This window comes from Sapajus apella, unplaced genomic scaffold (genome assembly GCF_009761245.1).
Source record: "Sapajus apella isolate SASKATOON/1434 unplaced genomic scaffold, GSC_monkey_1.0 scaffold1, whole genome shotgun sequence".
In the NCBI taxonomy this organism is placed as follows: Eukaryota; Metazoa; Chordata; class Mammalia; order Primates; family Cebidae; genus Sapajus; species Sapajus apella.
In genome coordinates this window covers 8,130,844-8,157,292 of record NW_022436941.1, presented here as the reverse complement: position 1 = coordinate 8,157,292, position 26,449 = coordinate 8,130,844, and the positions used below count along the sequence as shown (strand labels likewise).

Sequence of the window (26,449 nt, the reverse complement as noted above, 5' to 3'; positions counted from 1 at the left end):
GTGTGTGTGTGTGTGTGTGTGTGTGTGTGTGTGTGTGTGTGTGTGTGTCACCATGTGCATAGTGCATAAATGAAATGTTTTTTAATTAATGAAGAAATAACATTTAAAAGACAGTAAGTGTTGGTGAAGACATGGAAAAACTGGAACCCTCCTACATTGCTGGAGTGACTGAAAAATAGTACACTCACCTTGGAAAACTGGCAGTGCCTCAAAAGGATAAACATAGTTTATGACCCAGCAATTCCAATCCTAGCAATATACTCAGGGGAACTAGAAACACATGCCACACAAAAACCTCTACACAAATGTTCATAGCAACGTTATTCATACAGCAACAAAGTAGAAGCAGCTGGGCACAGCGGCTCATGCCTATAATCCCAGCACTTTGGAAGGCCGAGGCAGGAGGATCACTTGAGGCCAGGAGTTCAAGACCAGCCTGGACAACATGGCAAAACTCTTGTCTTTACAAAAAATTAGCTGAGAATGGCAGCACATGCCTGTAGTCCCAGCTACTGGGGAGGCTGAGATGGGAGGATGGCTTGAGCCTGGCAGGTTGAGGCTGCAATGAGCCACAATTGTGCCACTGTACTCCAGCCTGGGCAAGACCCTGTTTCAAGAAGAAAAAAAAAAAAAAAGTAGAAACAACCAAAATATCAATCAACTGACGGATAAACAGAATGTGGCATATCCATAAAATGGAATATTTGTCAAAAAAAGAAACGTAGTACTGACATAAGCCATGACATGGATGAACCTTGGAAACAGTATGTGATGAGAAAGAAGCCAAACGCAGAAGACCACATACAGTATGATTCTACTGATATGAATTATTCAGGAGATTCCATGGAGGCAAAAATAGAATATTGATTGCCATGGGCTGCGGGTGGGGGGCAGGTGTGGAGGTATCAGGAGTGACTGATAATGGGGGGTAGGTTTCTTTTGGGGTGATGAAAATGTTCCGACATTAGGTAGTGGCAATGATTGCACAATTCTATGAATATACTAAAAACCACTGAATTGTACATTTTAAAAGGATAAATTTGGTAGTATGTGAAGTCTATCTCAATAGAGCTATTATTTAAAAGAAATTAAAAGGGGAATTAAAACCAAGTGTCATCAAAACTTGCCTTTTGAAGACTTTTTCTCTGCAAGAATATAGATCTAGTAGCAGTGATTAAGCACTCCTTTCATCCTCACGCAGATGTGACAAAATTAATACTAGTACTAAAATTACACCAAAACATGTAACATCTTTTTAACCCTTTCAAAATAAGGGAACAAATCAAAAGCTTCAAGTCTCACCCTGACCACAGCCAGTTTCACCCTGCCCACATAAAATACCAGCATGCCAAGGGCAATAAGTAACTAAGAGAGTCATGGAGCCTTCTTAGGCCAATCGGAGAAGACACATGCTATAAATTTTAATTTCCTTTCTTTTTTGATTGAGGCTCATTTGCATTCAATGGCTAATGTGAGCTGTAGTCTGCCACAGGATATGAGTAGTGGGTTACAGTTTGTGTTTGAGGCCAGGATGGTAAAGGAAAGGCTGTCAGGAAGATTTACAGCAGGCCATGGAAAGGACCACATGCAGACTCTAGGCAGGTCTGTCATCATATAAGTTTTCATCAGGCAAGATGCAACTCACATTCCCATTTCCTCCCAGACAGGCATTCCTGGCCTCGGATGCAAACATACAACTACAAGACTCTGAATTTCCAAAGAGAATGAGAACACACATTGAGGAGGATACATATACAAAGAGTGGGCGAAAAAACTTCAGAATTAAGTGAAAGTTAAGATGACTGTCATCTGAGCACATTCATGTAGCAAACTCAGCCACAGCCCATGCCTGCTTCATGGGACATGCCTCTTGCCTGCACCTGGAATGTGACATTGACAGTAAGGCTGAATCTTTCCCTCCTGGCTTTCAATCAGCTACCTCCACCTTTTGTCAATGAATAAACTATCTGTAACTGGCGTATAGTAGGTAATAAATAGTTATTGGATAAATGAATCAAAAAATGATTTGGCTCAAATCTATGGCTGTATGTCTTTTATTGAAACAAATGGTGGCCTCTCTTACAAATGGCATGGGGATTCCATTTGTTGCTAGCGGTCTGTTCATGTCATTGACCCTGCTCTTGGTTTTTCTCTCCTCTCCTCCACATCATCTCAGGATGGGAATCTCAAGGCTAAATACAATGCAGAACTTTCTTATGGATCTAGGTGCAGCCTGGCTTATGACACACACGGCTGGCTTCTCAGTTTCTAGCAGCTTCCACTGTCAGCAAGGTAGGCACTTTCTCTGGTCTTCAGGTTTTCTAGATTCAGTTTATCAGCTCAAGTTGGAGTTCCATTCCCAGGTGGAAGACTAAAATCCCCAGTTAGTTGTCATGCCAGCGTTTCCTGAACTGGGCTTTTGTCCTAAGTACCCAGACATCCCTCTCCTTGGCTCTCTAAAGTGCCTCTTTTTTTTTTTTTTGAGACAGTCTCTCTCTCACCCAGACTGGAGTATAGTAGCGCAATCTCGGCTCACTGCAACCTCCACCTCCCAGGTTCAAGCAATTCTCCTGCCTCAGCCTCCTGAGTAGCCGGGATTACAGGCGCCTGCCACCACACCTGGCTCATTTTTTGTATTAGCAGAGATGTGGTTTCACTATGTTGGCCAGGCTGGTCTTGATCTCAGGTGATCCACCCCTCTCAGCCTCCCAAAGTGCTGGGATTACAGATGTGAGCCACCATGCCCGGCCTAAAGTGCCTATCTTTTTTTTTTTTTTTTTGGGGGGGAGGAGGTTTTGTCTTTTTCCCCCGGCTTGGGGGGCAAGGGGGGATCTCGGCTCACCGCAACCTCCGCCTCCTGGGTTCAGGCAATTCTCCTGCCTCAGCCTCCTGAGTAGCTGGGATTACAGGCATGCGCCACCATGCCCAGCTGATTTTTTTGTATTTTTATTAGAGACGAGGTTTCACCATGTTGACCAGGATGGTCTCAATCTCTTGACCTCGTGATCCACCCGCCTCGGCCTCCCAAAGTGCTGGGATTACAGGCGTGAGCCACCGCGCCCGGCAAGTGCCTATCTTCTAATCCATCCAGTCAGCTTCTTCCTGGTCCAACTTCCAGTCTCTAAGCTTTCTGCTCCTTCTAGTTTCTGATTAGCCAGAGTTAACCCAAACAAAAGTATGTTTTGGTGTTTTGTATGCTGCAAACCTGGGTATTTACTAGGCAACATGAATAAGGAGAAGACAATTTGCTCCCTCAGTTTATACCTATCACGAGTACAAGAGAAACAGCCGAGAAAAGAGGGAGGCTAGCAATCTGGCTGATGGCCCTTTCCACCACCAAGACACAGGTGTGTACAGCATGTGCTCCCCCAATCACCATCCCTGTCTTGCTCCCTCCATCTAATCCTTCACAATCTCTCCAGCAGCTGTTTTTCTAAAACACAAATAGGCTGAGTGCAGTGGTTCACACCTGTAATCCCACCACTTTGGGAGGCTAAGACAGGAGTATCGCTTGAACCCAAAAGTTTGAACCAGCCTGGGCAACATAGGGAGATCCTGTTTCTACAAAAAAAAAAAAAATTAATTTTTGCACACCTGTGGTCTCAGCTAATTGGGAGGCTGAGGCAGAAGGATTGCTTGAGCCTGGAAGGTTGAGGCTGCAGTGAGCCTTGATCACACCACTGCACTCCAGCCTGGGTGACAGTGAGACCCTGCCTTAAAAGAAGACAAAACACAATGTGACTGACCCACTTAAAATCCTTCTGTGGCTTCCCACTGCTTACAGAAAACTCCTCCAAAATAAGATCCTGTCCCATCTCTTTCTCAGCCTCATTTGCCTCCACCCCTTTTGCCCTACTTCAAGCATACCACCAATGCACATGGCATCCAAACTCACTCACTCCTGGAATGCTTTTCCCCAACTGTTGAATTGCTTAAGACCTCAAACAGCATTTCACCTGAGAAGCCTCTTCTGCCCCTTTGGTCAGGCAGATATGTGCCAGGCATGTCAGCCGCACCTGGCAGCTCACCATGCAGCCTCTTACCACAGCCCTCACCATGCTATGCAGTCATTCTCCACTCACGTGACCACCTCTCTCTCCTGAGAGTGAGTTTTGCAAAGACATTCTCAGCACAGAGCAGGTACACGGTAAATACAGAAGAGATGGGCACAGATAATGGGCTATAGCTCTGACTAAAGAATATGACAGATCAGACATTCCTCTCCATCGGCTCCCCTTCCCCATCCCTTTTTAGAGGGATGGGGAAATTTTAGTTTTTAATCAAAGGCTTTATTTCTCCAGTTGTGCAAAGGAATTTAACCGGGACACTTAAAACAGGCCACATGCTGGCTGACACCTGTAACTTCAGCAGTTTGGGAGGTCAAGGTGGGAAGACTGCTTGATGCCAAGAGTTCTAAACCAACCTGGGCAATGTAGCAAGCTCCCATCTCTACAAAAAATTTAAAAATTAGCCAAATGTAGTGCCAGGCACCTGTGGTCCCAGTTATTTGGGAGGCTGAGGTGGGAGGACCATTTGAGCCTAAGAATTTGATGGTATAGTAAGCTATGACTGTGACACTGCACTCCAACCTGGGTGACAGAGTGAGACCCTGTCTCTAAAAGTAAACAAAAAACAAAACAGGCTACTGATAAGTGGCAAAACTCACAGTGAAGTAGAAATCAAGGCCAACATAATATTTCTGTAATGACTCTCCTGCTTTTAGGTTGGGTTAGGCAATATCCTCTTGCTAAAATTAGTATCTACTCTGAGACATACTTTATTCAGTTGTAAAGTCCCAGTTAAATTCCTTTGCACAACTGGAGAAATAAAGCCTTTGATTAAAAACTAAAATTTCCCCAACCCTCTAAAAAGGGATGGGGGAGGGGAGCAGGTGGAGAGGAATGTCTGATCTGTCATATTCTTTAGTCAGAGCCATAAACGTGTTTGGGTAAGACAATCTGATGTTCTGATAACGTTGATAAAAGTCACTTGAAGATTGGGTCACAGGAAATAAATGCGGAGAGGAAACAGTTCTCTTTGAAGTAGCCTCTTCGTAATCATTTTCCCACACATTTGTTCAACTTCCGAAAAAGGACTGAATACCTGATTTGCTTTGCAAATGAAACAGCTTAAGAAGGAGAAATTGAGATAACAATAAATGTGTTTGGAAGGCTCCTCCAGCTCATTTTAAGTTTAGGCTGTGGCTTCGGAACTGTGTTAACTCCTCCTATAAACCACAGGCTTACGGTGGTCTTAAGTTATTTGTACTCTAACTTGTTTTAAAAATGGATTCAAGGTGATTTATTGGAAAAGATTACGATAGAAAATAACATTATTAGACAAAGAAGAAAGGGAGTAAGAAATGATGATCCAGAGAAAAATAAGACTACAAGCAGGTCATCAGACGTTATAGTCCTATCAGTGAAAGCACAATGGAAAATGCATTACTTTACCTCACTCTTATTATACATGCAAGGAGAAAATATTCTGATATAATAATTTGGTATTTAGCTTTAAAAGAAATTTCTCGAGTCTTCAACGAGACGATAGGATGGACAATGTCTTCAGCAGCATCCTGACAACACAGGAAGTAACAGGTTTTGTAAGGGCTCAGTGGTATTGCTTGATGGAACTGGATACCATAGCTTCCAGAACTCAATTGGAGAAGCGGGACAAAGGGGGGCAAAGACAGTGCTATTTATTGTCTTGCACATGCCAGGGCAGACCTTTAATTTTGTCTTCATGTTCTACACACAGGTAAGAGTTTTATGTAAGCTGGAATTGGGGGAGAACAACAACCCTGGAATGGCCAGAGGAGTTCCCACTCCTACAAAAAAGACATTTTGAAAACATTGCTTGGTGCCAGGTACAGTGGCTCACGCCTATAATCCCAGTGCTTTAGGAGGCCAAGGCAGGCAGTTCATGAGGTCAGGAGTTCAAGACCAACCTGGCCAATACGGTGACACCCTGTCTCTACCAAAAATACAAAAATTAGCCAGGTGTGGTGATGCGGGCCTACAGTCCCAGCTACTTGGGAGGCTGAGACAGGAGAATCACTTGAACTTGGGAGGCGGAGGTTGAAGGAAGCTGAGATCACAACACTGCACACCAGCCTGGGTGATAGAGCAAGATTCTGTCTCAAAATAAAATAAAATAAAAAATTAGCCAGGTGTGGGGGCATGCACCTGTAGTCCCAGTTACTCAGGAGGCTGAGGCAGAAGGATTTCTTGAGCCCAGGAGTTCAAGTAATTGAACTTTGTGGAGCTATGAACACACCACACACTCAAGCCTGGGGAACAGAGCAAAACCCTGTCTTTAAAAAGAAAGTCATTTGAGACACAAAATTACAGCTAGATAGAAGGTCTAGTATTTTTATAGCACTGTAGAATGACTATAGTAAACGATATTTTCAAAAAGCTAGAAAATATTGAGTGTTCACAACATAGGAAATAATAAATGTCTGAGAAGATGTATATGTTGATTACCCTGATCTGATCGTTATATATTTCATGCATCAAAATACCACAATGTACCTCATAATACATCTTATTATGTGTCAATTAAAAAATAAAAATTTTAAAAGTCCTTTGAAACTTGTTGGCAAATCAAAATTTCCCATTTTCTAATTTGAATTTCTTAAGCCTGCCAATCACAGTGCCTGGTAATCAATGTTTGTCAAAAGAACATATGATTGACAATAACCCAGCTAATGGAATTGTCTTGGAGATACTTTAAGCTTCTGAAGAGAATCTAAATGAGATCACGGCACTGTTATCACTAAGCAACAGTACTTTTCATGGAATACATTCTACATGCATACTTAAGTTATGACCTGAGAATTGGTTTCTGTTCTCAAACACCTGATGAAAAGGATAACAAAACGGAGACAAAAATATTTTTGGTGAAAAATACATTTTATCAATGAGAAGCAGCGCATTTAAAAACGTTTCTCCAGCTGGGCGCAGTGGCTCACACCTCTAATCCCAGCACTTTGGGAGGACGAGGCAGGTGGATCACCTGAAGTCAGGAGTTCTAGACCAGCCTGAACAACATGGTGAAATCCCATCTCTACTAAAAATACAAAATTAGCTGGGTATGGTGTTGCATGCCTGTAATCCCAGCTACTCAGAAGGCTGAGGCAGGAAAATCGCTTGAATCCAGGAGGTGAAGGTTGCAGTGAGCTGAGATCATGCCACTGCACTCCACCCTGGACAACAAGAGCAAAACTCTGTCTCTAAATAAATAAATAAAATGAAAACGTTTCTCCATGGAATCAACCTAAACGTCCATCAATGAGACTGGATAAAGAAAATGTGGTACATATATACAATGGAATATTATGCAACCATAAAAAAGAATGAGATCATGTCTTTTGTAGGAACATGGATAGAGCTGGAGGCTAGTACCCTGGGCAAACTAATACAGGAATATGTAAGCTGGAATTGGGAGAGAGGAACTAAACTAAATATCCCATGTTGTCACTTATAATTGGGAGCTAAATGTTAAGAACTTATGAACATGAAAAGGAAACAACTGATACTGGGATCTACTTGATGGGGGAAGGTGGGAAGAGGGAGACAGGCAGAAAAGATAACTATTGGGTACTGGACTTAATACTGGGTGATGAAATAATATGAACAACAAACCCATATGACATGTGTTTACCTATGTAACAAACCTTCACATGTACCCCCAAACCTGAAAGTTTAAATAAATAACATCTCTCCAAGATTTGCTTCATGATTTCTGCTGAAAAGATCCACAATATTAAGAGTTTCTGGGTGTGAAATTACACAGGCCTCTCTTAACCACACAAAATTGAGATGCCAAGCACAAAGAACCTGCTTGTTCATATCAGGGTGGAAGTAAACACAAAGATAGTTGAGAAAAGCAGCAGACCACTACTACAGGCATTAGGTAAAAGATTTTTATTCTCATTTAACCATGCTGCATGTATACATACAATATCAATATATACAACTTGAACAAATACAATTTATACATAAAATACAATGAAAGCGTGGCTTTTGTAATTGATGCAACAAACTGTACAATTTGTAATTTTGGCCAGTATACAGTATTATAGTAATGCTACTGAAGTTATTCATTATTTAGTCAGACTACAGTATAAGTTCAAAGGCACTAGAAACATCTATTTTTTCTGCTAGTGTTTTTGAGAAGAAAGAATAATTAAAAAGAAAACAAATGTATACATTAGGAGATTGGGCAGACACTGGCATACTTAAATGTAAACGCTACCCATTCCTTAATTCACAGCCCCGTAGGAAAGAGGAGGACTTTCCTTAAGAGTTAAGGGGAAGGATATTAAAAACAGACTAAAAAGAAACTGAAACAAAACAAAAAAAAACCTAAAAACCATAATCATAGTTTTAAAATATGTTACAGATGAAGTAGCACCACCCCCTCCCACAACATAACCTTAAATTTTTGCTGCAAAAAAAAAATTCCTTTCTCAAGAAAGGAAATGAAATGGCCTGTCAAATGGATTCTATTCATGAGGCAAACATGGAGATGCAACCCTCCCCTTGATTACTCATCTCATGCTTTATAAGAATCTAAACACAAATAGGAAATACTATAATTTTAACATCCTAACTGTTAGTATATGTAATTGTAAGGATTATTAAAGAAGATACTATAAACCAATAAAGCTACCAAGGCTCCTTTTAATAAATAAATATGACTCTTCAAATTAAAGGGAAAAGAGAATACTCATTCAATAACCAATTTACATATATGTGCTACTCATTTTAAGTCTGCATATTTATTTCAAATAATGAGCAAGTGTGTTCATCTATATCCTTTCACAAAATTAACACTGAAGTTACAAAATATTTCATTTGTGGACAAAGACACAGTAGATGTGAAGAAGCCACAGAACTGCTATGACTGGAGCTAAATGAATATAGCTCTAAAGTCAGTGTCCCATATTTTCATATGGATATTCAGGCCAGGCTTGAATATCAAATTTTGGTATTTCCGAGATGGATATTTAATGTCCATCTGGTATAATCAGTTTTAACATAATGCTTTTTGTAAAAAAAAAAAAACCTGCTATAGTAGGCCGGGTATTGTGGCTCAGGCCTATAATCACGCCTGTAATCCCAGCACTTTGGGTGGCTAGACAGGTGGATCACTTGAGCTCTACAAGTTCGAGACCAGCCTGGGTAACATGGCAAAACCTCGTCTCTACAAAAATATACAAAAATTAGCCAGGTGTGGTGGCATACAGCTGTAGTCCAAGCAACTCAGAAGGCTGAAGAGGCAGAGGCTGCAGTGAGCCGAGATCATCCCACTGCACTCCAGCCTGGGTAATAGAGTGAGACTCTGTCTCCAAACAAACAAACAAACACCCCTGCTATAGTAGCCTGCTTTAGGAACTCAACTGATTTTTTATAGATGGGCTTTTTATTTTGATTTTTTATAGATTTCTTTTTGTTATCATGGTAGGGTGGGATAAAAAAATACCTAACATACTGGCTTGAATTTCCATGTTTTAAAAGTTACTCCTTTCCTGTTAGCTGAATTGTAAAAGGTTAGAAACGTGAACTTTTAAAAAGAAGCACTGTTTTTTTTTCAACTGGTAAAATTAAGATTTCTTTATAGTAATTACTAACAGTTAAATGTGCATCATCAAAAACATTTCATAATTACCAAAATATTCTGATCACACAAGCTTTTACAAGACACATATTTACCTCAACTCTTCATAGTACCTAAACAATGCCCCACAGAGTTAAGCAGTAAACTTCTAACTATCTTACGTATCACAAAGAAATGCTTTCAGTGAAATGCAACTCTAATCACCTAGAAAATGTTCACCACACACAGGACATTCAGTATTCCAATTATGGAATGGACTTTAAATTTATGGATACATTTTAATCACCACCTCACCAGTACTCCACCTTCAGTCACCCCTACTCTATACACAGCTTTGTAATTTAAACTAGGATTTAACAAAACTTATTAAAATAATATTTAATAAATACTAACTTATAAAGTCTCAAAATATTTTCAACCAATGTGTTTCAGGGCTAATTACATAATTTTGAAAACCACAAAAACATATATTAAGTGGTTTAGGAGTAGCATAACTTTAATTTTTTGAGATGGAGTCTCACTCTGTTACCCAGGCTGGAGTACAGCGGCACCATCTGGGCTCACTGCAACCTCCACCTTCCAGGTTCAAGCAGTTCTCCTGCCACAGCCTCCCAAATAGCTAGGATCACAGGCTCGTGCCACCACACCCAGCTAATTATTTTATTTGTAGTAGAGACGGGGTTTCACCATGTTGGCCAGCCTGGTCTCAAACTCCTGACCTCAAGTGATCCACCATGCCTGGCAAGGAGTAGCCTAACTTTAAGAAAAAATAAAAATAAAAATTTCATAAGCAGCTAACAACAGAAAAAAATAATTCTATCTATTACAACTTTACTATGAAATGAACATAACTTTTATTTGTAGAGGAATATGGTCTAACTGGATTACTCAGTAGAAGAAATTCAGAAAAGAATATCTTATTTTTAAAATACCAAAACAAAATAAAAAGTGTTTTAAAGGCTAAGTATTTAAAAGATATTTTTCTTGTTTAGCTGCATTTTCTGGAAAATGGAGATCCTTCACAACTGGGAGATATAAAGTAATTCCCACCAAAATTTAGAATTCAAAGGAAAGCATCCATAAGTTACACTTCAAAGTGAATTTTTAAAAGTATACATGCAGGCAAAGATAACTGACCAGTATTTAGCTTCTTAATTTTCTGCAACAGTAGATCCTTTATATTTAGGTACAATTCAATGTTTCAAGAGAATATGAAACCAGAACATAAGGTGTATTTGATTTGAACTCAAACTGGCAAGAAAAAAGTTAGGAAAGATCCAGATGAAACATTTTCAACTTTTTAAAAGATATGTATACTCCTAAGGATTGTTGAATTATAAAATTTTCTACAGAATATTAATAAGATCAGTTATCTCATACTTAAAATGCAACGAATGTCAGAAAATTAGAATGTGTTTAAACAGGCTGGGTGGGTTAGTGTTAGAACGGAGTCATTTCTTAGATGTGCAGTTCAAACATTTATATATAACAGCGCAACACAGGACAATCTGATCTGCTTCTATGTGCAAAAGAGGATACAGTTTCTATTTTGAAATTCTAGTTATCTAAATATACAGTAGTTCAGCTAACCAATTTACACACATATCTAAACTGTAGCTCTCTATAGTATGAACTGCTCCCCCAACTTCCCTGCATAGTACAATTGAAGAGTAGTAGTATGACAATTTGAACAATCACCAGTTGTACAATTTTAATATGTTACATTAATATATGTAGACTAAAAGTTATTAGGCAAATTACTATTTCCGGTCTTATTCATTGATCTACAGCTTCCATTAATTAAAATTATAAGAGAAGTCTTCAGTGTTTTAATTAAAGATTTTGTCCAGGCATGAGAATATCACTAATTTTTATTGTGACTTTAAGTCTGTAACATTTACTGCAGTAAAGAGTCAATTACAGTTTCAGGCTTTGCAGAACGCTTTCTGTTTGGAAAAGAAAAAAAGCAAGCATGAATGCTTTCCTAAAAGACTGAAATGCAAACACTTTACATTATATAGTAGAAAATGTGGGGTGGCCTGTATAGACTCTGGAAACAAGCCAATATTTGACATGTTTGACCATAGCAAGTGTTCAATTAATGCTCACCTTTTCAGGCTACAGGAAGCTGACTTAAAGTGCAAGAGGATGGTAGGCCATCCTATTATGTCACGAGTAGTGAGGGATACGACAGGTGATAACTTCCAAGACTGGACTAGGTCATGTGGCCAGGCCAAGTGAGCTGCATGCTTGCCAGATTTGAACCCCTTGATTACCTCTTCTGAGGTACTCAAAAGGTGCAAGTGGATTCAGAGGAAATCAGAAACAAATCATCTCAGGCAACACCTCACAGATGCTTATGTAGGGACTTATGGAAATGCTATATTAATATATCATATTTATTGCAATTTTGCCCAGCCCATCTAACATGTGTTTCTAATGAAGAACATCACATTGAACATATAATGTAATATAACATCAATAAACCATTTAATGCATATATTTGTCCATATTTATGGCTATCATTTTCTTAGGATTTCCATGGTTACAGCAGGCCAATTCTAGTACACAGAGATGGTGAGTTTGGCTCATGTAATATTGAGCCACACTTTTTTTTATGTTAAACTAAAAAAATGACATCTTAAAATGGGTGTTCTGAAAAATGTATTCAAATATCTTACTCATTTGCTTTAGGTCCACACAGTTTAAAAAAAAAAAAAGTAACTAAAATTAAGAGATCTCAAATAAATAATTCCAATTTCCAATTCCAATTTCCGGCTTCTCCTTAGAAAAGAGAAGATCCAGGCTGGGCACAGTGGCTCATACCTGTAATCCTAGCACTTTGGGAGGCTGAAGCGGACAGATCACCTGAGGTCAGGGGTTCAAGACCAGCCTGGCCAACATGGCAAAACCCCACCTCTACTAAAAATACAAAAATCAGCCGGGTGTGTTGGCAGGTGCTAATCCCAGCTACTTGGGAGGCTGAGGCAGGAGAATTGCTTAATCCCAGGAGGTGAAGGTTGCAGTGAGCAGAGATCACACCACTGCACTCCACCCTGGGCAACAGAGCAAGACTCCATCTCAAAAAAAAAAAAAAAAAAAGAAAAAGAGAGAGAGAGAGAGAAGAATCAGAAACAATGAGCCCTCTATTTCCATAGATAACTAGGAAGAGAGTAGCAGCCACTCACTTTAGACACAACTGCTCTACAGTTTGCCCTGGTCCCCACCACCGCCAATTTTTCTCCTACATTGAGGCCAAATGTCTCAACATTTGTCATCAGGCTTGCATTGCCATTTTACTAAAAGTGGAAAAGTAAACAATACATCTAAAGGGACTCGAGTTTCTTAGAGCTGATTTACTTCATTAGTATAATATGCACAGCATGTTTTGGGATAGAAAAGTTTTTAACCCCTCACCTAATGCTAAAGAAAGTAAAAATTTGTACATTTTTAATATGCAACTGACTGTCCAACTCTGAGTTCAACCATCCCAAATTTATAACTGTTAAGTCATGTCTATCAGATTATGTAGCATAAACATATCAAAACCATACAACTTAATCCCACATGTAACTTGAAAGTCCATACACTCAAAGTATGGAAAAAAGGGGCTTATTATTTTCTGCATTTCAGGAGCCCCAGAGTCTTAAAATCAGGTTAAATAAACTGAACAGTCCTTGATGCAGGAAAGGGAGAGAAAAAAAATAACCTCCAGCCCAGGACTCCCACATCCTGATTTCCCTGAGTTTATGTGATGATACATGCAGACTACCCAACAGTCAAAACCAGTACCCAAAGGAGAGGGGCAAATGTCCAGAGAAGTTTTTCTTAGCTGGTGACTGAGGAAATCAAGGTTCTTGGGGCACTGTGACAGAAAAACTAACCAGCTGAATACAATACCTTGGGAGACCAAACAGGCAAATTAATTAGCATTTCATAAGAAGAATTAGTCTAAGAATTAAGGAATTAAATTCATTATACATTTAAAAATAATAGAGTGAAATAAAAATAAATTCTATTATGCAGGAGCCTAAGAAGTTGGAAGACCTTAATTCTTTGGCCAGATTTTATTTACTCAAATTCTAATACACAGGGAATTTGATTTTTTTTTTTTTTTTTTTGAGACCTAGTCGTGCTTTGTTGCCCAGGCTGGAGTGTAGAGGTGCAATCTCAGTTCTCTGCAACCTCTGATTCCCAGGTTCAAGCGATTCTCCTGCCTCAGCCTCCTGAGTAGCTGGGATTACAGGCATGCACCACCATGCCTGGCTAATTTTTGTATTTTTAGCAGAGACAGGGTTTCACCATGTTAGCCAGGCTGGTCTTAAACTCCTAACCTCATGATCCACCTGCCTTGGCCTCCCAAAATGTGGGGATTAAAGGCATGAGCCACTGTGCCCCATCAGGAATTTGATTTTTAATAAATCAGCCAAAATATGTATCATGTTAATTAAATAAATTTTAATTTATTATATATGTATTTAATTAGAATACCTCAATGCCTTTATTTTATGAGATTCAAGGGCAGTCCTTACCTTCTCCCTGTCTTTGGCCTTGCTTTCCCCTTCGAAGTTCGTGGTCTTTCTAGTTTCATCAAAGACTGACGGAGACTCTCCTCAGTATAGGCAAGATACACATGAGAAAGGTCCACTTCAAAGGGCTAAGTAAAAGAAATAAACACAAGGCACTCTTATGGGAGAGTTAAACCAGATTTGAGGGAAGATTTAAAATACCGAGTAAACTCCCAGAAAAAAAACCACAGATGATAAAACCAAAGAAATGTCTAATGATATTATCTTCTAATCCCAGGATCTACTCACCAAAGGTTGCTGAGTAAGAAGCCCTGGCACACTATAAATTTCCTTGGACATAAAAACTGTTGCTGGTTTTTTTGGTTTTTTTTTTTGAGACAGAGTCTTGCTCTGCCACTCAGGCTCAGGCTGGAGTGTAGTGGCATGATCTCAGTTCACTGCAACCTCTGCCTCCTGGGCTCAAGCAATTCTCCTGCCTCAGCCTCCTGAGTAGCTGGGATTACAGGCACGTGCCACCACACCCAGCTAACTGTTGTATTTTCAGTAGAGATGGAGTTTCACCATGTTGGCCAGGATGGTCTCAATCTCTTGACCTCGTGATCCACTCACCTAGGCCTCCCAAAGTGTTGGGATTACAGGCGTGGGCCACCATGCCCAGCCTGCTATTTTTTTTTTTAAAGCTGCTCCCTCTTCTTGTTGATCCAGGACTAGAACTAGCTTTGAAGAGGAAGAAAGACACATTCTAGTCTCTACCCATAACCATGACCCAGAGTGGTAGTGAAAAGAGGACTCCAGAGAGTGACTCCATGCTACTCTTACGGTTCGAATAAGCCTGACATCAAGACCGATGGTAAGCAGAATTGTCCTAACCATCACCCCATCCTAGAGCCTTTATTTCCAAAAGATAAGGCCATTTTTCAGGAAAGCTGATTAACAGATATCAGGTTCATAATACAATTTAATGACTCGCTTTCCCATAAAGAAACAACTATAGTTATGTGTTTTTTTAAAAAGTACTCTTACGTCTTTCTCCTTTTTATCAGGTACTGGGGTTTGCTTCCTCATGTTATTTCCTGTGTAGGCAACACATTTCTCAAAAAAAGAAAAGGGGGAAAGAGAGAAACGTCTTAATTAGTAATCAATACTGTGAGTTAGGCAAATAACTGAGATATCCTAATATTACACTAGTAAAACATCATTTGAATGTTGGGGCAGAAAGGTCACTCAGTCCCACATAGTCCCTGACCCTGATCATCTTCACCCAGACCATGATGTGTATGTTATAATTAATTATGTATAATTAAAAAAACATCTTATCTGCCCTACTGGATTCTCATCTGAGTCATCCACTGGACCACCTTCCTCCCCACTGTAGCCAGCACAATTTCTAGCCCATAGGAAGTACTCTTTAAGTATCACATGAAAGGATGAAGGTAATACTCACTAGCTGCCATTCTCCTATGTCTTCGTTCCAATGGACATAGTTTTCAATCATTTCCTTTTAAAAGAATGAAAACTTATTTTTAATGTTTACTAACATTTAAAATATTGAAGTCATAAAACTAAAATCTTAACATTAATAAAAGTTAAGTCTCAAAACATTATATACTGATATGATAACCTTTTTATAAATTCTAAAATATGTATTTCTTAGGAATGCATGTAGATACAATAAAACTGAAAATGAAAAAACAACAGAATGAGAAACTCGGGAATCAAGGTAATGGTTACCCTGGGTTGGAAGAGGCAAAGGAATGAAATAAGGAAAGGGAAACTGGTTAGAAGTAGGTTATTACTGGGCCAGGTGTGGTGGCTCATGCCTATAATCCGAACACTTTGGGAGGCTGAGGTGGGTGGATCACCTGAGGTCAGGAGTTTGAGACGAGCCTGACCAACATGGTAAAACCCCATCTCTTCTAAAAATACAAAATTAGCCAGGCCTGGTGGCACATGCCTGTAATCCCAGCTACTTGGGAGGCTGAGGCAGGAGAACTGCTTGAATCCAGGAGGCGGAGGTGGCAGTGAGCCAAGATCACACTATTGCATTCCAGCCTGGGCAACAAGAGTGAAATTCTGTTTCAGAAAAAAAAAAAGAAATAGGTTATCATTAGGTCCTAGCTTTTGTTTTGGGTGATTTCAATAAAAAATAACTAAATAAAAGCAGGCCATCGAAGGACCAATAAGAATGTACCATAAACCCCAGGCTAATTCCATGTACCTAAGATTTAAAAAAAAAAAAAAAAAACACCTAAGACTTCTTTACTTTTTTTTTTTTTTTTTAAGACGGAGTTTTGCTCTGTTGCTCAGGCTGGAGTGTAATGGAGCAATCTCGGCTCACCGCAACTTCTACCTCCCAGGTTCAAGTGATTCTCCTGCCTCAGCCTCCCGAGTAGCTGGGATTACAGCCTAGCTAATTTTTTTGTATTTTTAGTAGAGCGGGGTTTCACCATGTTGGCCAGGCTGGTCTTGAACTGCTGACCTAAGGTGATCCACCCGACTCGGCCTCCCAAAGTGCTAGGATCACAGGCCTGAGCCACTGTGCCTGGCCTCAGACAAATTTCTTAAATCTGTATTGAGATTCAAAACAGATTTTTAAAAAATTGGCCAGGCATGGTGGTTCATGTCTGTAACACAGCTGTTTGGGGGGCCAAAAGGGACAGATCACCTGAGCTCAGGAATTTGAGACCAGCCTTACTAATGTGGCTAAACCCTGTCTCTACTAAATAGTCAAAAATTAGCCAGGTATGGTGGTGCATGCCTGTAATCCCAGCTACTCAGGAGGCTGAGGCATGAGAATTGCTTAAACCCAGGAGGCGGAGGTTGCAGTGAGCTGAGATTACACCACTGCATTCCAGCCTGGGCAAAAGAATGAGACTCTGTCCCAAAAAAAAAAACATAATGTTAAAGTTTACCAAAATGTACTGGAAAGACAAATTCTGGATTACAAAAAAATAGAGTCTGAGATTTTAAAATTATACTAATATGAAAAATTCTGGAGATGAATCATAATGAGGGTTGCAAAACAATGTGAATGTACTAAATGCCATTGAACTGCACAACTTAAAATCGCTAAAATGGTAAATTTCATGTTACCGGTATTTTACCACATACACACACACACAAAGAATCCACAACCATAGCAGGGAGAAAAAGGTAGCATAAAGGTTCCCTTTATTCTACTTGTATGATAATGGGTGCTAAATGAAGGAATGGAACCTACACCTTGATTCTGATTGCATGTATATGAATCTGAGTTTGTCTAAAAGGCTGAAAAATTCTCATTTACATCCTTAGCTACTCAGAGATTATGTATTAAGAAAAGTTAACAACTAAAGTGAAATGTGATGGCATTTGTTCAAGAAAATTGTACATTCAATAACTGAAATATTAAGTATTTACCATCAATTAAATTAGAAATTATAATTCCTGTTCCTTAATCCCAGTCAAGTGACTAATATCTGGGTCAGAGAACTTCCTTTTTACCTGATAATCCCGAGGTATAAAGTTATCAATAATAAGCATCTGAAGTCGAAGCTCCCGGCTAAGTTGCCGAATGTTCTCCAGTAGGCCCTCAATTTCCCTCTGATGTTCTTGTTGGAGATCAGCCATCTACCAGAAAATCCATAAGAAGATTATGAACAAACAAGACTTTAACTACAAAACAGCTCCATCTCACATAGGACACTACTGTAAGAGGCCTTGTGAGAGCTTACCTAGTTCTTTTATAAAAACGATAAACAGTGTGACACTGTCAGCACCTATTCTACACTATTTGTTAAGGTTGGAAAGAACAATTTAGCCTAACAGATTAAAATTAAAAATTGCACATAAAGGAGAAATATCTTATTTATTTTAAATTATAAGTTCAGACTATGATTACTTCTGAATTCTTAATCAAAGAACTCCTTTTTAAAAAATTCAGAACCACATTCATTAGTAGGTAATTTCTAAAAGACCCAACCTCTGACTTTGCAGCCATCAGCATAGTCCACACTTTCTTTAATTTCTTGGTCTTCCCCTGTGCTTCCTCTTGCAAACTGGTATATTTTTCTTCAATATCCAAACGTTCTTGCTATGAAAAAAATTAGTAAACTTCAGAATAATTTTATCTGTAAAATCAAATATCTAATTCTTTAACAAATGATATAAATGTTTGGTAACTCTTATCCTTCAAAGCAATCCATAAATATGTTTTAAAATTTCAGTACAATGATAGACAGCTTTCCACTAGAAAAGTTAGATCTCTCAGGCAAAATATCAAACTAAAAACAGAAAGTCACATTACCTCTTTTTCCTCAAGTTCTCTGCGAAGTTGCTCTGCTCTTTTCCTCCTTTCTTCCAGTTCCATGTTAGATTCTTCAAGAAGTTTCTCTTGTTCCTCAGCTTTGGCCAACAAATCAACCCCACCAACAATTACCTTCTTTTCCAGGGCAGACAATTTTTCCAGCAAAGACTGATGTTCTTGTCTATTGATTAGAATGAGAATACTTTATATTCACTGATCATCTATTATTCTACAAATATCATTTCCCAAAATTTAACAAAAATTTGGATATACAATTTCAAAATAGAAATATAATTATGTAACATCTCTACCAAATTATACTGCAGTGTAGTATCAATTTCTAATTTAATCTATAACTCATTCTAATTCATGAATATGTTTTCCCATCCCATGGAAATAATCAAGACAGATCTAGTTTTTAGAAATACACTATATACAATGGACCCTTTATCAAAAAATAGCTACACTGGAGACAAAAATCAAGCTTTTAATTACTATTCAATTTTCCTATTTATATGTCCTATGAAAAAATAGAAATTTAAATCATGAATTCATCTCAATGCAGTAATACTCACTGGGCTTTAAGAAGATCTTTTTCCCGTTTCTCTAATTCAGCTCTAGCCTTGTTTCTTTCTTCTTCTTCCATGTCAAGCTTTGTTTCAAGTGCTTTTCTCTCCTCATCAATTTTTGCTTGCATTTCAATCATCTTATCTGGGGAGACTTTCTTTTTACCTATTTGAATCATTTAATTGCAGCAAATCACTAAAATGAGTCAATGTTTCAGACTTACATAAATTACCTTCTTCAATATAGAAATGCCTACACTCCTCAATAATACAAAAACAATTATCAATATTATAAGGAAATCAAACCAATAATATCATGCATTTCCATTTATTATGTTCCTAGAACTTTTTAACTCATTGCTAAATTCAAACTGTTGTCCAACTGTGCAATGGTAACTAAGAACAAAAGTGAAAGAAAAGCAAAACAGATGAGCTAAAAAAATAGAAAAAGAAAAATTAACAGGAAAGCCAAATTAAAAAAAAATTTATGTCCCCGGATAACAAATATAGGTTAAAAAAACGCAACATGATTCTTCAGTTACTTTTTCCCAATAACCAAGTTTAAAATTGAGCAACTCCTTAAAATACCCTCCCCAAGTTCACATAAATGCATAAAAATCATATATAGGTATAAAATGCACAGATAAAAATAACAGGCAGAATTTACATCAAGTAGTTTTAATATATTTTTCAGAGTTTTTTCTAAAATTTTTGTTTAATAACATAAGTATTTTATTTCACAGCATACATTTAAAGGAAAAAATTATATACTATGTAATTATGTAACAGTTACACGCATGGTAATTAACCAAGCATTTCACAGTTGCTGTCATGATCTATCATCATACACTAAAGAAATAACTAAAATAGATTGTTATTATGTCAAACTCAGGACCTGAAGGCTCGCTAAGTCAGAGTAAACATGCCAATTGTCAAATATAGGTAGAAATACTACCGAATAATAAAGCTGGAATATGGCTTCCAATTATTTTGCTAATAATGTCTAATAAAGTATTTTATATACATATAAAAGGTGCTCAATGAAAGTTTATTAATGAATTTCAAAATTACAAAATCCAAATGAAAGAAAAAAGAGAAAATAAAACTAGCTTATTAAACTTGTTATTAAACTGAATCAAAGACAATTCATTTCTGGTTATACAGTTTCTTAGAAACATGCATTCCTTCAGAAAACTAATAAAACTTTTCATAGAATTGGTCTGAGGCTCTCCTGGAAGCTTCCTGTCATTTTTAACTTCTTTCCCAAAGAACTACAGAAGAAGAGTGTAAATCATAAGAGTTTACAAATTGTTATTATCTCCACCCAAAAGCTAACCCCCTACCTCCTAACAAGCAAAAAGAACTGAAAAATAATTATGATGGAGATATATAACTGAGTATATTCTTTCAGGAACCATGAGATGAAGAATCCTTAATAGACTTTAACTCTTTAGAACAAAATTATGTAAAAAACTCAAGGGTTTAAAATACATCATTTCTATAGAACTCTAAGTCCAAAGCAAACCTAGGACATGAGACAAATGAAATAAAAGAGTAAACAAAAGCACTGATCCAAATTCATGCTTTGGTGTGGTGTGATTCATTGCATTCCAAAAGTCAGGAGGTTAAACTGATTTTATTGGCTTGTTTGGCACAGTCATCTGTATTGAATCTTTTGAATTAGCTGTTAAAAAATAACTTAAAAAGAATTTAACTCCTATTCTCAAAGTACTTCCCATCAGTTATACTGTCTTAGAAATCTGAAGGAGAAAAGTATCATTTCAAGTATATAGTAAGTATATGCATTTTAAAAAGTTAACTTCCTTTCCACTCAGAATTACAAATATTTAAAGACAAAATGGGAAATATGTTAAGACAAAAATAATAAATGCATGAAGACACTGATGCTAATAGTATAGAGGAAATGATCTAATCAACATACGAACAGTAATATGTACAAGCTTTGAGGGTTCTAATTGTTTTGTTAACAGTTAAAAAGTTTCAAAACCCATTAAGAGGTAGTAAAATAAAAAGATTTTCTTAATAAAAGATTTTATATGTAGAAATACAAAGACACATAACTGTTGATGAATTAATACATTACATTAGTAATTGAAAACCATTCTGGGATGTTTCCAAACGGATACTTCAGCAGCAAAAGCCTTACCGTGCTCTTGTAACACTTTCATGAAGACGATCAAAGATACATAGGGTTAGTTTCAAAAGCCTAATATTTAGTTAAGATATTACTTTAGCGAGAATCACTCTGACAAATCATTATATTTCTTCCAAAATAGTATTTTAAGCTAAATGTGAATATGTGCTAACTCTCCTAATCAGGCATTTAAAAATGTGACATCACTAACAGTCACTTTTACTGTATTTTTTAAAAGACTTTTTTTAAAAAAAAAATCTTACTAGACAAATCAATCAAACAAAAACGAAATATTTTTCTAATAATGCATGATAAAATCCGGCACAAAATTTAAGGCAAATAAATATTTTTAAAAGTTAATGCCATAAGAGTATTTAATTAAGCCAGATATAACTAGTAACATTTTTATTGCCCTTCCTCATGTGCTCTAACCAATACTGTGAAGGTGAGCTGGCCAGGGTAAGTTAAAGGGGAAGAACTTTAGGGCAGACCTAATTGAATTAATTTCATTTTTATTATATAAGCACCCACAGCATAGGTAACCAGGCATTCAATTCTTGGCTTTTTTTTAAAAAAGGAGAAAAATGTTTGAATGTGAAGTAGTTTTACAGTTGTATTTCCAAAATTTGGACTAAGGGGTCTTTAAGAATTTAGAAAAAAAAATAAGTTTTTTTTAAAAACTGAAGTTGAAAGATTTTTAAAAATACAAAAGATAGATACTTACCTGGTAAAAAAAATTATTAATTTTTTAAAATTTAATATATTTAAATGAAGTTATTTATAGGATAAATAATTATACCATGTGGAGTGCAAATCAATCACACCAACCTGTTTGATCTTGCAATAAGAAGTAGTAAGCAAATCGCAGACAGGAAGCATATGCACAGAGATGAGGAGGAAAAAAGGAAAACATTATTTCTTTGGTAAAACAAAGAAAAATATATAATAGCATTCATTTAAGTGTAGAAGTGAATCAAATCATTATCAAAACTGAAATAGAGCCCATATAAAAAGAAAGCATATTTAACACAATGAGAAATGTAATTTAAGCAAGAAAAATAAAATTAACTTAGTCTTAGATTATAACTCAAGTCAATCTCAGGAGCTCACACTGATTCCCCAAGTCCTGCAAAGGTCACAGTTCAACACCATGTAGTTATGCTAACAGTAGACATGAAATTAGGAACCTGCTAAGACCTGGGAAGTAATCTAAAAGGGCAGAACAGAAAATTAAGACAATTTTAACAACTAGTAAGTTTAAAGTGACAAAATTCACACTGTCCCTAGCAAAAACATCCCAATTCAATATTTCTTTTAGTATATGGATCTATTATAGGCATGCCTCACTTTAAGAAAATCTAACACAAAAACCTGAACCAAACAGACAAATTAGATTATAGTAATTTCCACTGCTTATCTGATTAACAGGAAAGTCTAATGAAGAATTTTTAAAGACAGCAAGTTCTTTCAATATATCTGATTTCCCAACTGGATTTATGGGCTTTTTTTTCTCTTTTCAGAAAAAAAGAATTATTACATAAAATGAAGTACACCTGTATAATAACAAACTTACATTCCTTCTATTAGCAGATGGTTAAGGGTAATTATAACAATGATTCTATGTAAGTCAGTGCCAATTGATGATTCAAGCAAGAAACACCTTTAAAAAAGGCTATTCAGATTTTTAAAAGGGAGGGTACATACAAGTTACACACAGCTAACCACATGCTGGGACAACCACCTCCCTCTCCACTGCACCAACACACCCTCATTACAACAAAAAACATTATGTACTAGGTATGCTAACAGGAATTAAAACTTCTTGAACTGAACAAAGTACAACTCATTTCATAACATACTTTCATATAACTATTCTTTAAGTTTTAAAACAGAAAATTAAATTGCAATGCCTCCCACTCAAATATTTTCTCGTATTTCATACTTTATTATACAAAGTAGTATCTCTAGGTGGTTTCTAATGCAATTTCAAGTATTTTACAAATTATCCCTCGAAATGAATTGTTTTGGTAACTTGCCTAGAAATTGTCAATAAAGAAAAAGATTTCTAATATTCTTGGAATTATTCTAGAAAGCTAAAAGCGTAAGAACAATAAGCAATTATCTTTGTCATTAGTTTTGGAACGGTGAGTATATAGATAATGCTTTAAAAGACAGTAAGCTGCAGGCTGGTATAAGAAAACAACACTACTCCCCTTTCTTCTGAAAACAAAATGGATAACACTTTTCAATTTGATTAAATTAGGTTTTAACAGAAGTGTTTAAGTTTGAAATAAGTCTAGATGGATCCTGCATAATCTTCTCATGATCCTGCATTCTCTAATCATACCTTAGAAAATTTCTTAATATCAGGTAATTTAGAAATATGGGTAAATGTCCATTTGAAATAAAACACTATTCAATTCATCTTTACTTGCTTCAAGCTTCACGTTTTTCTTTATTTTGGAGCCTTTAAGCTACCACTAAGATTAGGACACCAAAGTGTAAAATATTTATAACTGTACGACATGTTATAATGGGCATTGGTGTACTTCCAAATATAATTTGTACTTTTAGAAATTTAAGATCTAATGTCACGTGTCCCTTGTACTGAGCAGAATTAGAAATGTATCATGAAACCTAAAAAAGAACCATAAGAATTATTCTTTTATACAGCTTACTAGCTCTCTTTACATTATCTCAATTGCAAAAGCATGTATCTCTCTTCCATTGTCTCAAACATAAGCTAAAGCGTATGTTTTAACAATTATGATTAACTGGAAGCAATGAAAGGGGGTGAAGGAATCATCACATGCTTTGTTCTACTGAGGAATCCAACATGTATTCTGTAGGTAATGACAGGGAGCGGTGCAGCATTGCTCAAATGAAGCCCATGTGTTATGGAAAAGCCAAAGCTCTGTTAGAGAACGTAAGAGCTACCACTCACTAGGCAAGAACTTATCCAGAGGTTTCTCTATGACAGAACATGTGGAGTCTGAACTACTGCTGCTGCTACTGCCTGGAAAACAAAGAAATGAGCCCAACGGGAACCAAAGAAAGAGGGAACAAGAAAATGAACACATACACAGAGAAAAATTCAGTTCCAGAGAAAAAAATTTAAAGGACAATCAAGCTTTGTATTAAAGACCAAAATTTACTTTCCCTAAAAACAAGCCTTGGTAGTTTATTCAATATTCTCTACTTTATAAAGCCATAGAGAGGAATTAGAAAGTATACTGCTTTAAGCAACTACTGAGGGCAAATCCTACTAGTCACCTAAAGCCTAATCATTTAGAGGTTTGAAATGATAAGAATAAAAAATAAATAAGTCATTTGGTGACATTTTAGTCTATTAAAACTATTTAGGTTGATAATTTAAAGGAATGGAGTTTTAAAACTTAAATCCATACACAATAAATATTATAGGAATGATAAATTACCCTTCATTATAAACAGGTTAGTTTGTCTCCACTTTCGGTCTCTTTCCCCCAAAATATCAAACTATCAAATGTGTTTAAGGTTTGACAGCAAAACTTTCAAAAGGCTCACTGAAAATTTTTAAATTTCTAAGCCTAGAAGAAAGATATATTACCATAATATTTCAACATATTAAGCAGTGGTATTTTTCTATTTAAAATGTTATTTTTTAACAAATCTGTTACCTGCTTTAGCTTTTCTACTCTGTGAAAAACTAGGTGTGAGCAAAAAAAAAATTTCTCTAAATCAGGCAAACATTTTCTGCAAAAGAACAGACAAATGTTTGAGACTTTGTAGGCCATGTGGCTTCATGTGAAAGCCGCCATCTATGTAAACAAATGAGCATGGCTGTTTTAATAAAATTTTATTTACAAAAACAGGTGGTGAGCTGGATTTAGCCAGCAGACATTTTGACAATTCTTGCTCTAAATCATTATTTTCCTGTCTTTTGAAGTTACAAAATCTTTATAGTTTTTAAATTTGGGACTCCTAATCAGGCAGTGATGGGTTTATTTTCAGCACGATCATTTTAATAAGACAAGCAAAATATGCAACAGCTTGAAAACAATGACCACATTAATGGAAGAGAGTTCTGAAATAAATATTTATGGTAAAAAGGTTTGAAATGTAGGCCATTATAATATGTCCATTTTATCTGCATATTATCTGAATTCTAATCACAACAGTCTTAATTCACACTTGGCAACAAATGCCCCACAACAGGGTGAGAATGAGAATACATTTTATAAAGAAAAAGAATTAAATTTAAAAATGGAATTCCTCATACAAATTTACTATTTAAAAATTAGTGACTTTTAAGGACTAATCCTGTTTGTGGAAAAACTCCACACTATCCTAATTTCCTTAAAAAACTTAGATTCCTGACACAGATGTAAGGCCCTACATAAAATTAAAACCCACATGAAATTTTAAAATGGCATACCCACTATTATAGTCTTACAATTCTAAATTCTAAAAAAACAGAACATGTATTCAAAGTCAGCTATAAACAGATCAATACAGGAGAAAAAATGCAAAGTTAACCAGGTAAATGGCATACATCTTCTGTTCTAATTGTTATAACAACGAGATAATTGTTATCTAATATATTAAACAAATAGATATCGGCAAAATAAAAGTCACGCACTCTACCACCTTGTGAAACCACCTAGTTGATTTCTGCAAATCAGAATACTAAACAGAACTTACCCCTTCTTTTTTTCCTTTTCTCTCCATCTTCTCCAACCTCACCCTCTTCATCATCATCTTCCTCTGACCCACTGATATCAGAGCCTGATATTTCTTCTCCTTGGACAGAAATTTAATACAATGTTTTTTTATCCTGTACCAAGTCATTGGCTATTTAGGAAATACCTACAACAACTTTCTTCCTTAGGTTTTTGTTACTGCAAACAACAATCTAAATACTATTTAAATTCTCCTAGAAAGTATATCAGATAGGCTAATCTCAGATATAAAGATGTACAAAAAGACTTTATTTTAAAGTCTCTAAAGAGAACTTAAATTTTGACCCACTTAAAACTTCAAATCATTCTGGCTGGCCAAGGTGGAGCGTGCCTGTAATCCCAGCACTTTGGAAGGCTGAGGCAGGCAGATCACTTGAGATCAGGAGTTAGAGATGACCAGCCTGGCCAACATGAGGAAACCCCATCTCTACTAAAAATACAAAAATTAGCTGGGTGTGGTGGTGCAAACTTGTAATTCTAGCTACTCGGGAGGCTGAGGCAGGAGAATCCCTTGAACCCAGGAGGCAGAGGTTGCAGTGAGCCGAGATTGCACCACTGCTCTCCAGCCT

General features: G+C 36.8%; 1 protein-coding gene across 12 annotated transcripts in view; it reads right to left on the bottom strand.

Annotated features, from left to right (window-relative positions):
- KIF3A (kinesin family member 3A) overlaps nucleotides 1-26,449 on the bottom strand; it is a 57,626-nt gene that overhangs the window by 5,277 nt on the left and 25,900 nt on the right. For 3 of the 12 annotated variants that reach the window (XM_032255785.1, XM_032255364.1, XM_032255746.1), the window contains exons 9-18: nucleotides 25,843-25,941; nucleotides 24,104-24,175; nucleotides 21,988-21,996; nucleotides 19,014-19,170; nucleotides 18,439-18,619; nucleotides 18,115-18,225; nucleotides 17,637-17,762; nucleotides 15,598-15,651; nucleotides 15,177-15,245; nucleotides 14,157-14,281 (exon numbers count right to left, since the gene is read on the bottom strand). In XM_032255785.1, the coding sequence (XP_032111676.1) occupies nucleotides 14,157-14,281; nucleotides 15,177-15,245; nucleotides 15,598-15,651; nucleotides 17,637-17,762; nucleotides 18,115-18,225; nucleotides 18,439-18,619; nucleotides 19,014-19,170; nucleotides 21,988-21,996; nucleotides 24,104-24,175; nucleotides 25,843-25,941 (1,003 nt within the window). Of the gene's footprint in view, nucleotides 1-5,434; nucleotides 5,655-10,343; nucleotides 10,382-10,525; nucleotides 11,571-12,745; nucleotides 13,525-14,156; nucleotides 14,282-15,176; nucleotides 15,246-15,597; nucleotides 15,652-17,636; nucleotides 17,763-18,114; nucleotides 18,226-18,438; nucleotides 18,620-19,013; nucleotides 19,171-21,987; nucleotides 21,997-24,103; nucleotides 24,176-25,842; nucleotides 25,942-26,449 lie in introns of those variants that run through there. The other 9 variants (XM_032255547.1, XM_032255979.1, XM_032255929.1 and 6 more) reach the window with 9 other exon arrangements.